Source organism: Salarias fasciatus, unplaced genomic scaffold (assembly GCF_902148845.1).
Source record: "Salarias fasciatus unplaced genomic scaffold, fSalaFa1.1, whole genome shotgun sequence".
Lineage (NCBI taxonomy): Eukaryota > Metazoa > Chordata > Actinopteri > Blenniiformes > Blenniidae > Salarias > Salarias fasciatus.
The window spans coordinates 372,501-385,858 of record NW_021941384.1 but is presented as its reverse complement, the minus strand read 5'-3'; the positions used below and the strand labels follow the sequence as shown (position 1 = coordinate 385,858).

Sequence of the window (13,358 nt, the reverse complement as noted above, 5' to 3'; positions counted from 1 at the left end):
TTCACAACGCATTCACCACGCATTCACAACGTATTCACCACGCATTCACCACGCATTCACCACGCATTCACCACGTATTCACCACGCATTCACCACGTATTCACCACGCATTCACCACGTATTCACCACGCATTCACGACGCATTCACGACGTATTCACGACGCATTCACGATGTATTCACGCATAGTTTACGAGCTTCCCGCATTGGCACGACGTGGTTGCGCGCGCAATTCTGCAGGTCATACAGCAGTAAAAGGGGGGCTTCCCCGGCCCGGGTCCTGGTGGGTTTAATGTGGAACAGACAGAGACGCCGTCACCGCCTGTTCTGCTGCTGCTGTGTGAAGAGCAGCAGAACAGGAGCTGCAGGGGCCCCGAGCTGCAGGGGCCCTGAGCTGCAGGGGCCCCGAGCTGCAGGGGCCCCGAGCTGCAGGGGCCAGCTGGTGTAGCAGCTGGTGTAGCAGCTGGTGTAGCAGCTGGTGTAGCAGCTGGTGTAGCAGCTGCTACACCAGCTGCTACACCAGCTGCTACACCCAGCTGCTACACCCAGCTGCTACACCAGCTGCTACACCCAGCTGCTACACCCAGCTGCTACACCAGCTGCTACACCCAGCTGCTACACCCAGCTGCTACACCCAGCTGCTACACCAGCTGCTACACCAGCTGCTACACCCAGCTGCTACACCCAGCTGCTACACCCAGCTGCTACACCCAGCTGCTACACCAGCTGCTACACCAGCTGCTACACCCAGCTGCTACACCCAGCTGCTACACCAGCTGCTACACCAGCTGCTACACCCAGCTGCTACACCAGCTGCTACACCCAGCTGCTACACCCAGCTGCTGCACCAGCTGCTACACCCAGCTGCTACACCCAGCTGCTACACCAGCTGCTACACCAGCTGCTACACCCAGCTGCTACACCCGCTGCTACACCCAGCTGCTACACCCGCTGCTACACCAGCTGCTACACCCGCTGCTACACCCGCTGCTTCAGCAGATTAAGACTGAAAGGCTACACTGGTCTGAGAGCCGGCGGTCTGGTTTGGGGACTCACCTCCTCCGTCATGGTGGCGGAGAACAGCATGGTCTGCCGGCTGTAGGAGCACAGTCTGATGATCTCCTTCATCTGCTCCTCGAAGTACTCGTCCAACATCCTGCAGAACCAGAGCAGCACCAGAACCATGACGGTCCCGTCTCAGAGCCCCCAGGCCTGGAGCAGCCACAGTTCTGGAGGGGCCCTGGTTCTGGAGGGGCCCTGGTTCTGGAGGGGTCTGGGTTCTGGAGGGGGTCTGGGTTCTGGAGGGGCCCTGGTTCTGGAGGGGTCTGGGTTCTGGAGGGGCCCTGGTTCCGGAGGGGCCCTGGTTCTGGAGGGGTCCTGGTTCCGGAGGGGTCTGGGTTCTGGAGGGGCCCTGGTTCTGGAGGGGCTCTGGTTCTGGAGGGGTCTGGGTTCTGGAGGGTCCTGGTTCTGGAGGGGTCTGGGTTCTGGAGGGGTCTGGTCCTACCTGTCGGCCTCGTCCAGGATCAGGATCTCGATGTGGGCCAGCTGGAAGCTGGGGGTGTTGTGGAGGTGGTCTATCAGGCGGCCCGGAGTGGCGATCAGGACATCCGGTCCGGCTCGGAGCGCCGCCTCCTGGGACTTCAGGTCCAGACCGCCTGCAGAACCAGACCCGGGTCAGTCCCGAGGATCCCGACGGTCCAGATCAAGGACAACGTGCGGCGGCGGCGGCGGCGGCGGCGCTCGTACCGACGGCCAGGCAGGTGGTGACGGAGGTGAACTGGGCCAGCTGCCGGGCCACAGAGTGGACCTGGATCCCCAGCTCCCGGGTCGGAACCAGCACCAAGACCCGGGTCACCTGCAGCGCCCGGGGCTTATAGATCAGACGCTCCAGGACCGGGAGCATGAAGGCCGCCGTCTTCCCTGCAGAACCACAGACCCAGTCAGGTCCGGGTCCGGGTCCGGGCCCGGGCCCGGGGCCCGTCTCTGCTGGTCTCACCTGTCCCGGTAGCAGCACAGGCGCAGAGGTCCCGGCCCAGCAGACCCACCGGGACACAGGCCTTCTGGATCGGAGTGGGCTGCTGGAACCCCAGAGCGGAGACGGCCTGGAGGACAGAACCAGAACTGAGGGGGACCAAGGACAGGACTTAAAGAAGTGGGGGACAGGAGGACAGGACTTGGAGCAGTGGGGGACAGGGGGACAGGGGGACAGGGGGACAGGGGGACAGGGGGACAGGGGGACAGGGGGACAGGGGGACAGGGGGCAGGGGGGCAGGTCTACCTTCAGGATGGGTCTGGACAGGTTCATCTGGTCAAAAGTCAGCTGATCATCAAACTGGGAGGCATCTTCAGAAAACGACACGGCGGCCTGGAGACACAGCGGTTACCATGGCGACGCCCCCACCTTCACCCCTCTTCCTCCCTCCTCTTCCTCCCTCCTCTTCCTCCCTCCTCCTCACCTCCTCTTCCTCCCTCCTCTTCCTCCCTCCTCCTCACCTCCTCTTCCTCCCTCCTCTTCCTCCCTCCTCTTCCTCCCTCCTCTTCCTCCCTCCTCCTCACCTCCTCTTCCTCCCTCCTCTTCCTCCCTCCTCTTCCTCCCTCCTCCTCACCTCCTCTTCCTCCCTCCTCCTCACCTCCTCTTCGTCCCTCCTCTTCCTCCCGCGCCGCTCCTTCTCTCTCAGTGTGTCTGTTCAGAGAAAAAATTTCATCAGTTCCGTTTCAGCCTTGGTTCTGAAGAGAACCTCCAGACCGGTTCTGAAGAGAACCTCCAGACCGGTTCTAAAGAGAACCTCCAGACCGGTTCTGAAGAGAACCTCCAGACCGGTTCTAAAGAGAACCTCCAGACCGGTTCTGAAGAGAACCTCCAGACCGGTTCTGAAGAGAACCTCCAGACCGGTTCTGAAGAGAACCTCCAGACCGGTTCTGAGGAGAACCTCCAGACCGGTTCTGAAGAGAACCTCCAGACCGGTTCTGAAGAGAACCTCCAGACCGGTTCTGAGGAGAACCTCCAGACCGGTTCTGAAGAGAACCTCCAGACCGGTTCTGAAGAGAACCTCCAGACCGGTTCTGAAGAGAACCTCCAGACCGGTTCTGAGGAGAACCTCCAGACCGGTTCTGAAGAGAACCTCCAGACCGGTTCTGAAGAGAACCTCCAGACCGGTTCTAAAGAGAACCTCCAGACCGGTTCTGAAGAGAACCTCCAGACCGGTTCTAAAGAGAACCTCCAGACCGGTTCTGAAGAGAACCTCCAGACCGGTTCTGAAGAGAACCTCCAGACCGGTTCTAAAGAGAACCTCCAGACCGGTTCTAAAGAGAACCTCCAGACCGGTTCTAAAGAGAACCTCCAGACCGGTTCTGAAGAGAACCTCCAGACCGGTTCTTGTGGCTGAAGCGATTAACTTGATGATCGTCGTGGTTTTGAAACTGAAGAAGCGGCTCTGCTGTGTGGGATCAAGCTCTTTCTACGTCCAGCAGTCAGCCCACCAGCAGGGGGCGACAGAGGTCAGGGCCTCATCATTACGCCGCCTAAACAGCAGCGAGGAACCCGCAGCAGGCGGAGACGGCGCCGAGGAGCCGCTGGCGCCTCCTACAGGAGCATCATCTACTGCAGCTCTTTGGCCTCATGTAAAGGTGCATTTGTTTTTTATTTATAACTTTATTCTTCATTCATTCATTCATTTTCTGCCGCTGGTCCCTTTCGGGGTCGCGGGTGGCTGGAGCCAATCCCAGCTGCTATGGGCGAAGGCGGGGGTATGCCCTGGACAGGTCGCCAGTCTGTCGCAGGGCTGACATATATATATATACACAGACATACAACCATTCACTCACACATTCATACCTAGGGGCAATTAGAGTGACCAATTAACCTGACGTGCATGTTTTTGGACCGTGGGAGGAAGCCAGAGTACCCGGAGGGAACCCACGCACACACGGGGAGAACATGCAAACTCCACACAGAAAGCCCCGAGTCCCGGCCGGTATTGAACCCTGGACCTTCTTGCTGTGAGACACAAGCGCTAACCACTGCACCACCGTGTGGCCCCTAACTTTATTCTGATTCTACAAAATGTTTTCAAACCGAGTCAAATTCTCAGCTTCAGTTCAAGATGGTGGATTTTGCAGTTTTTACAAAGTGCTTGTTCTCATGTTTCTTGGAGCATTTAAATCAAATTTAAATAAAAATCCCATTTATTTAAAATTGTAGATCTGATCATTTGATTCATACACATGGAAAAACATTTCACACTGAACAGATGTCATGTTGTGTTGCTCATATTTAAAACAAACATTTATGGAAAAAAGAAGATAAAATAATAAAATCGCATTTTAAATCGCAATCGCAATATTAAGGGGAAAAAAAATCGCAACTAGATTATTTGCCCAAATGGTTCCGCCCTGCTCCTGAAGGCCTCAGGATGCTCCCCGTCGCCGCCACTGAGCTCATCCTGCTTCTGCGCCAAGGGAACGCCTCCTCTGCACGTCCAGCGCCGAGCCGCTGGCGGTCACAACCACCACGCAGCCGCCGCAGCGCCGGCGTCACCGAGACATCCACCCATACACCGAGATCAGGGACGGCAACTCGTATGATGGGGGGGGCCACGTTTGTCTTGATGCCCCGGTGGTGGGCCATGCCCCCAAACTGTGGGGGGGGGGCGGGCCTTATAATGATACAAGTACAATTCCAGCATTTCTTTCAAGAACATTATTGTGATATTAAATGTTTAATCAGTCTTTATTGGCAGTAAAACGGTAAATATTGATAGAAATCTCCCAGGCTGGGAGCTGTGCCCCCCCGCCTCAGGTGGGAACCTTTCCCCACTGAATCCAGCTGGATGTGGTGTCTCTTTGTTGGCTATTGTCAATATTTTATACAGTTTTACTGGTAATAAAGACGGATTAACCATATCGCAAAGTTCAATGTTCTTAGAAAAAATGCTAGAAATCTCCTGATATCATTAAGCGAGCCTCTCTCTTCGCACTGCTGGAGGCCGGAGGCCAGAGGCGCGCCATCTGGTGGCCAAACAATGTCATTGCAACTCAATGTGTGCAACAAAACACACATTTTTTTTCTTTTTCAGAAATTAATTGGGGGGCCGTACCAGGGAGGGTGTGGGCCGTATGTGGCCCGCGGGCCACCAGTTGCCCATCCCTCACATAGATCTATAGACAGAGATTCCTAGCACGCTGCACTGACCGACCATACATCTGCATACATGACACATGGGACCCGGCTGTGGAGGACAGGCCGAGGGACCAGGAGGACATGTTGGTCAAACTGAGGAGCTTTTGGACGATTAAAGCGTTTTAGGAGCGGCGATGCACACAGCCCCGTCTGCTAGCAGTACAGCCATGTGCGCCGCTCAGTTTTGGATCTAAATGTCTCCTGAAGCTCTGCTGGGATCAGAAAAGCCCTCTGGGTGAGGAGATCGTTCTACTTCATTCTATAAACAACGCGAAAGCGGACCAATCACAGCCCTCGACGTTCACGTCGCCACGCGTCGTTTCGACGCAAAGTCAGGATTTTTGGGGAGCGTGCGTCAAGCCCGAGTGCAGCCCCGACGCAGGGCTCGGGCGGAGACGTCGTCCTACGCTGAGGCCTGAAGCCTTGGTTACCTGTGGAACACCTGGAACAACCCAGCTGCAGCTCCTGCTGCCTTCAGGGACACTCCGTAAAAGTAGCTGCTGATGGACGCCACCGCGGTGTCTCAGTCAGCTGTTAGCTTAGCTGTTAGCCACCGACGAGCTAGCTAGCTTTGAACGATTCCTCCGAGCTCCGGCATCAGCCGACGGGACGCATCTCAGCTTCTGAGACGGTGGAGAGAAGATTAAAGCTGAGCGTCTCGGACAGAAGGGGAACAGTCGTTACTGACGGACGGGTCAGGAAGCGAGCGGCGTGGCGGCGGCTCGGAGAGAACCAGGGATTACTGACGGACGGTTCAGGATGCGAGCGGCGTGGCGGCGGCTCGGAGAGAACCAGGGATCGTTGTTCTGGTAGGTTTAGTTTCTGGGTGTAGCGGCTGTTTCCTGTTGGACTGTTGTTTTGTCTTCATCCAGCTGTTCAGGGACCACCGTGCTGCTCTCAGGATGCAGCAGCTGACGGTCGCTCGGCTGTGAGGCGTTCAGGGTCCACAGTCACAATCCGGCTCTTTTCAGGTCAGAGGTCTGGTCGAACGTCAACGACTCACAGTCGGCGCTTCTACATGTTCGTTTCTAAGGAAAAGCGATTGTTCACAACATGGAAATGGTCCTACATCGTTGCTTACATTCGAACTAAAACACCTTGGATTGTGAGCGCGTGCACGCCCGACTTCGCCGACGTGCTGAAGACGTCTTCAATTTGAAAAAGGTCTGTTAATCCGGATTATAATCCTGACCAAAATAACGGGGGATGGTGCAGCCCTACCTCCAGACTCACCTGATTGGGTCAGAATCTCTTCGTCACTGGAGCCAAACTCCGCCTCCTCTTCATCCTCCTCATCCTCCTCTTCCTCCTCAGGTTTAACATCAGAATCTTCATCGTCCTTCTTCCCTGCTGCTCCGTCCACACCCTGAGATCCTTTCTCCTGAGAGACACCGAGACAAGAACCTGAAGAACCAGAGACTCAGAGACGAGGAACCAGAGACAAGAACCTGAAGAACCAGAGACTCAGAGACGAGGAACCAGAGACAAGAACCTGAAGAACCAGAGACTCAGAGACGAGGAACCAGAGACAAGAACCTGAAGAACCAGAGACTCAGAGACGAGGAACCAGAGACAAGAACCTGAAGAACCAGAGACTCAGAGACGAGGAACCAGAGACAAGAACCTGAAGAACCAGAGACTCAGAGACGAGGAACAAGAGACAAGAACCTGAAGAACCAGAGACTCAGAGACGAGGAACCAGAGACAAGAACCTGAAGAACCAGAGACTCAGAGACGAGGAACCAGAGACAAGAACCTGAAGAACCAGAGACTCAGAGACGAGGAACCAGAGACAAGAACCTGAAGAACCAGAGACTCAGAGACGAGGAACCAGAGACAAGAACCTGAAGAACCAGAGACTCAGAGACGAGGAACCAGAGACAAGAACCTGAAGAACCAGAGACTCAGAGACGAGGAACCAGAGACAAGAACCTGAAGAACCAGAGACTCAGAGACGAGGAACCAGAGACAAGAACCTGAAGAACCAGAGACTCAGAGACGAGGAACCAGAGACAAGAACCTGAAGAACCAGAGACTCAGAGACGAGGAACCAGAGACAAGAACCTGAAGAACCAGAGACTCAGAGACGAGGAACCAGAGACAAGAACCTGAAGAACCAGAGACTCAGAGACGAGGAACCAGAGACAAGAACCTGAAGAACCAGAGACTCAGAGACGAGGAACCAGAGACAAGAACCTGAAGAACCAGAGACTCAGAGACGAGGAACAAGAGACAAGAACCTGAAGAACCAGAGACTCAGAGACGAGGAACCAGAGACAAGAACCTGAAGAACCAGAGACTCAGAGACGAGGAACCAGAGACAAGAACCTGAAGAACCAGAGACTCAGAGACGAGGAACCAGAGACAAGAACCTGAAGAACCAGAGACTCAGAGACGAGGAACCAGAGACAAGAACCTGAAGAACCAGAGACTCAGAGACGAGGAACCAGAGACAAGAACCTGAAGAACCAGAGACTCAGAGACGAGGAACCAGAGACAAGAACCTGAAGAACCAGAGACTCAGAGACGAGGAACCAGAGACAAGAACCTGAAGAACCAGAGACTCAGAGACGAGGAACCAGAGACAAGAACCTGAAGAACCAGAGACTCAGAGACGAGGAACCAGAGACAAGAACCTGAAGAACCAGAGACTCAGAGACGAGGAACCAGAGACAAGAACCTGAAGGACCAGAGACTCAGAGACGAGGAACCAGAGACAAGAACCTGAAGAACCAGAGACTCAGAGACGAGGAACCAGAGACCGGGAGGTGGAGGAACAGGGACTCACCTGGGCTCTCCTCCTCTTTCTGATCTGCTCTATCTTCTGGTCCAGGGTCGTCACGGTTCTCTGAAATGCAGAACAGTTCTACACTTCAGAACCCTGCAAGAACAAGTGGTCAGAACCAGCAGGTCCAGGTACCTTGTTCTTGAGCTGCTTCATCACGTCGGCCATGGCCCAGTCCTCCTCTTCCTCCTCCGTCTTCGCTCCGTCTCCAAACTTAAAGTCCAAGTTAAAATCATTCGACCTGCGAGCGCCGAACTTCCTCTTCCTGTTCAGGACGATGGGCTGATCCTGCAAGAACAGGCGCAGGATGGAGCGTTCCAGGACCAGCACACTGCAGTGTTTCCCCTACCATTATATTAGGGGGGCGCCCCGCCCCCCAACAGCACCCCCGCCAACCCTAGAGGGTCAAGTTAAATTAAAATAATTGTTACTTTTTTACAAGCAAACTTCAGTTTTCCTGCATAAAGGCTCCTCGTGCTGTCCTGACGAGACGCGCCGCTGCAGGACAGCCTCGCGCTCCAGCTGAGCGTCAAAAACACACACAGGCGCTTTTAGCGGTGAAACGCGGTCCATTCCTCATTAACTGCCATATTGAACTCGGCCGAATTATCAGAAAAATCAGGAGGAAAATGCTGGTATGAGGCACAAACTGAAACCAGGAGCGCAAATATGAAGAAAATGAAAGTGAAAGTTAAATCGCGAGTTTTGTCGGTGCAGCGTTTCGGCCAGCTGGGCGTTTTTCAGGCTGAAAACACACAAAATAAAGTACATTTTCCTCCAACACACAATCTGGATTAATGAAGGCCAGTAGGAGGCGCCGTGCGGCCTGACTGGATTCAGGCTGTTCTGGAGACAGGATGGAGTTTGAGGAAGTGAGCGCTCAGAAGAAACTTCCATTTTTCATCTGCTCTGCTATTGGTGTGTGTGTGTGTGTGTGTGTGTGTGTGTGTGTGTGTGTGTGTGTGTGTGTGTGTGTGTGTTGGGGGGCAGTCTTGGTAAACACTTGGTATTTTAAGCCATGATAAATCATATTTGATCAATTGTAAAATTATTTATGAACCACACATTTTGAATGGAATCGGCAGACTTCAAATGAGCCATTTTAATCCTGATTAACTCCAGGACTGGGGTGAGATTAATTGTTGCCCAGCTCACATATTATGACTAAAGCACCCCCCCCCCCGGACCAGCAGACTGACCCTGGACCAGCAGACTGACCCTGGACCAGCAGACTGACCCTGGACCAGCAGACTGTCCCTGGACCAGCAGACTGACCCTGGACCAGCAGACTGACCCTGGACCAGCAGACTGACCCTGGACCAGCACGCTGTCCCTGGACCAGCAGACTGACCCTGGACCAGCAGACTGACCCTGGACCAGACTGTCCCTGGACCAGCAGACTGTCCCTGGACCAGACTGACCCTGGACCAGCACGCTGTCCCTGGACCAGCAGACTGACCCTGGACCAGACTGTCCCTGGACCAGCAGACTGACCCTGGACCAGACTGTCCCTGGACCAGCAGACTGTCCCTGGACCAGCAGACTGACCCTGGACCAGCAGACTGACCCTGGACCAGACTGTCCCTGGACCAGCAGACTGTCCCTGGACCAGCAGACTGTCCCTGGACCAGCAGACTGACCCTGGACCAGCACGCTGTCCCTGGACCAGCAGACTGTCCCTGGACCAGCAGACTGACCCTGGACCAGACTGTCCCTGGACCAGCAGACTGACCCTGGACCAGCAGACTGTCCCTGGACCAGACTGACCCTGGACCAGCAGACTGTCCCTGGACCAGACTGACCCTGGACCAGCACGCTGTCCCTGGACCAGCAGACTGACCCTGGACCAGACTGTCCCTGGACCAGCAGACTGTCCCTGGACCAGACTGACCCTGGACCAGCAGACTGTCCCTGGACCAGACTGACCCTGGACCAGCACGCTGTCCCTGGACCAGCAGACTGACCCTGGACCAGACTGACCCTGGACCAGCAGACTGTCCCTGGACCAGACTGACCCTGGACCAGCACGCTGTCCCTGGACCAGCAGACTGACCCTGGACCAGACTGTCCCTGGACCAGCAGACTGACCCTGGACCAGACTGTCCCTGGACCAGCAGACTGTCCCTGGACCAGCAGACTGACCCTGGACCAGCAGACTGACCCTGGACCAGACTGTCCCTGGACCAGCAGACTGTCCCTGGACCAGCAGACTGTCCCTGGACCAGCAGACTGACCCTGGACCAGCACGCTGTCCCTGGACCAGCAGACTGTCCCTGGACCAGCAGACTGACCCTGGACCAGACTGTCCCTGGACCAGCAGACTGACCCTGGACCAGCAGACTGTCCCTGGACCAGCAGACTGTCCCTGGACCAGACTGTCCCTGGACCAGCAGACTGTCCCTGGACCAGCAGACTGACCCTGGACCAGACTGTCCCTGGACCAGCAGACTGACCCTGGACCAGACTGTCCCTGGACCAGCAGACTGACCCTGGACCAGCAGACTGACCCTGGACCAGCAGACTGTCCCTGGACCAGCAGACTGACCCTGGACCAGCAGACTGACCCTGGACCAGACTGTCCCTGGACCAGCAGACTGTCCCTGGACCAGCAGACTGACCCTGGACCAGCACGCTGTCCCTGGACCAGCACGCTGTTCCTGGACCAGACTGTCCCTGGACCAGCAGACTGACCCTGGACCAGCAGACTGACCCTGGACCAGCAGACTGACCCTGGACCAGCACGCTGTCCCTGGACCAGCACGCTGTTCCTGGACCAGACTGTCCCTGGACCAGCAGACTGACCCTGGACCAGCAGACTGACCCTGGACCAGCAGACTGACCCTGGACCAGACTGTCCCTGGACCAGCAGACTGTCCCTGGACCAGCAGACTGACCCTGGACCAGCAGACTGTCCCTGGACCAGCACGCTGTCCCTGGACCAGCAGACTGTCCCTGGACCAGCAGACTGTCCCTGGACCAGCAGACTGACCCTGGACCAGCAGACTGTCCCTGGACCAGCACGCTGTTTCTGGACCAGACTGTCCCTGGACCAGCAGACTGACCCTGGACCAGCAGACTGTCCCTGGACCAGCACGCTGTCCCTGGACCAGCACGCTGTCCCTGGACCAGCAGACTGTCCCTGGACCAGCAGACTGACCCTGGACCAGCAGACTGACCCTGGACCAGACTGTCCCTGGACCAGCAGACTGTCCCTGGACCAGCAGACTGACCCTGGACCAGCACGCTGTCCCTGGACCAGCACGCTGTTCCTGGACCAGACTGTCCCTGGACCAGCAGACTGACCCTGGACCAGCAGACTGTCCCTGGACCAGCACGCTGTCCCTGGACCAGCAGACTGTCCCTGGACCAGCAGACTGTCCCTGGACCAGCAGACTGACCCTGGACCAGCAGACTGACCCTGGACCAGACTGTCCCTGGACCAGCAGACTGTCCCTGGACCAGCAGACTGTCCCTGGACCAGACTGTCCCTGGACCAGCAGACTGTCCCTGGACCAGCAGACTGACCCTGGACCAGACTGTCCCTGGACCAGCAGACTGACCCTGGACCAGCAGACTGTCCCTGGACCAGCAGACTGTCCCTGGACCAGACTGTCCCTGGACCAGCAGACTGTCCCTGGACCAGCAGACTGACCCTGGACCAGACTGTCCCTGGACCAGCAGACTGACCCTGGACCAGACTGTCCCTGGACCAGCAGACTGACCCTGGACCAGCAGACTGACCCTGGACCAGCAGACTGACCCTGGACCAGCAGACTGTCCCTGGACCAGCAGACTGTCCCTGGACCAGCACGCTGTTCCTGGACCAGACTGTCCCTGGACCAGCAGACTGACCCTGGACCAGCAGACTGACCCTGGACCAGCAGACTGACCCTGGACCAGCAGACTGACCCTGGACCAGACTGTCCCTGGACCAGCAGACTGACCCTGGACCAGACTGTCCCTGGACCAGCAGACTGACCCTGGACCAGCAGACTGACCCTGGACCAGCAGACTGTCCCTGGACCAGCAGACTGTCCCTGGACCAGCAGACTGACCCTGGACCAGCAGACTGACCCTGGACCAGACTGTCCCTGGACCAGCAGACTGTCCCTGGACCAGCAGACTGTCCCTGGACCAGACTGTCCCTGGACCAGCAGACTGTCCCTGGACCAGCAGACTGACCCTGGACCAGACTGTCCCTGGACCAGCAGACTGACCCTGGACCAGCAGACTGTCCCTGGACCAGCAGACTGTCCCTGGACCAGACTGTCCCTGGACCAGCAGACTGTCCCTGGACCAGCAGACTGTCCCTGGACCAGCAGACTGACCCTGGACCAGACTGTCCCTGGACCAGCAGACTGACCCTGGACCAGACTGACCCTGGACCAGCAGACTGACCCTGGACCAGCAGACTGACCCTGGACCAGCAGACTGTCCCTGGACCAGCAGACTGTCCCTGGACCAGCAGACTGACCCTGGACCAGCAGACTGACCCTGGACCAGCAGACTGTCCCTGGACCAGCAGACTGTCCCTGGACCAGCAGACTGACCCTGGACCAGCAGACTGTCCCTGGACCAGCAGACTGACCCTGGACCAGCAGACTGACCCTGGACCAGCAGACTGTCCCTGGACCAGCAGACTGTCCCTGGACCAGCAGACTGACCCTGGACCAGCAGACTGACCCTGGACCAGACTGTCCCTGGACCAGCAGACTGTCCCTGGACCAGCAGACTGACCCTGGACCAGCACGCTGTCCCTGGACCAGCACGCTGTTCCTGGACCAGACTGTCCCTGGACCAGCAGACTGACCCTGGACCAGCAGACTGACCCTGGACCAGCAGACTGACCCTGGACCAGCACGCTGTCCCTGGACCAGCACGCTGTTCCTGGACCAGACTGTCCCTGGACCAGCAGACTGACCCTGGACCAGCAGACTGACCCTGGACCAGCAGACTGACCCTGGACCAGACTGTCCCTGGACCAGCAGACTGTCCCTGGACCAGCAGACTGACCCTGGACCAGCAGACTGTCCCTGGACCAGCACGCTGTCCCTGGACCAGCAGACTGTCCCTGGACCAGCAGACTGTCCCTGGACCAGCAGACTGTCCCTGGACCAGCACGCTGTTTCTGGACCAGACTGTCCCTGGACCAGCACGCTGTCCCTGGACCAGCAGACTGTCCCTGGACCAGCAGACTGTCCCTGGACCAGCAGACTGACCCTGGACCAGCAGACTGACCCTGGACCAGCAGACTGTCCCTGGACCAGCACGCTGTTTCTGGACCAGACTGTCCCTGGACCAGCAGACTGACCCTGGACCAGCAGACTGTCCCTGGACCAGCACGCTGTCCCTGGACCAGCACGCTGTCCCTGGACCAGCAGACTGTCCCTGGACCA

At 57.3% G+C, this 13,358-nt stretch overlaps 1 protein-coding gene across 3 annotated transcripts in view; it reads right to left on the bottom strand.

The window, feature by feature from the left end:
• The window catches only part of ddx27 (DEAD (Asp-Glu-Ala-Asp) box polypeptide 27), a 42,311-nt gene that overhangs the window by 27,173 nt on the left and 1,780 nt on the right, over positions 1–13,358 (bottom strand). For 2 of the 3 annotated variants that reach the window (XM_030087399.1, XM_030087401.1), the window contains exons 2-10: positions 8,098–8,250; positions 7,966–8,025; positions 6,411–6,558; positions 2,629–2,681; positions 2,277–2,363; positions 1,995–2,100; positions 1,745–1,918; positions 1,503–1,653; positions 1,055–1,154 (exon numbers count right to left, since the gene is read on the bottom strand). In XM_030087399.1, coding sequence (XP_029943259.1) covers positions 1,055–1,154; positions 1,503–1,653; positions 1,745–1,918; positions 1,995–2,100; positions 2,277–2,363; positions 2,629–2,681; positions 6,411–6,558; positions 7,966–8,025; positions 8,098–8,250 — 1,032 coding nt within the window. The remainder of the gene's footprint in view (positions 1–1,054; positions 1,155–1,502; positions 1,654–1,744; positions 1,919–1,994; positions 2,101–2,276; positions 2,364–2,628; positions 2,682–6,410; positions 6,559–7,965; positions 8,026–8,097; positions 8,251–13,358) is intronic. The other variant, XM_030087400.1, reaches the window with a different exon arrangement.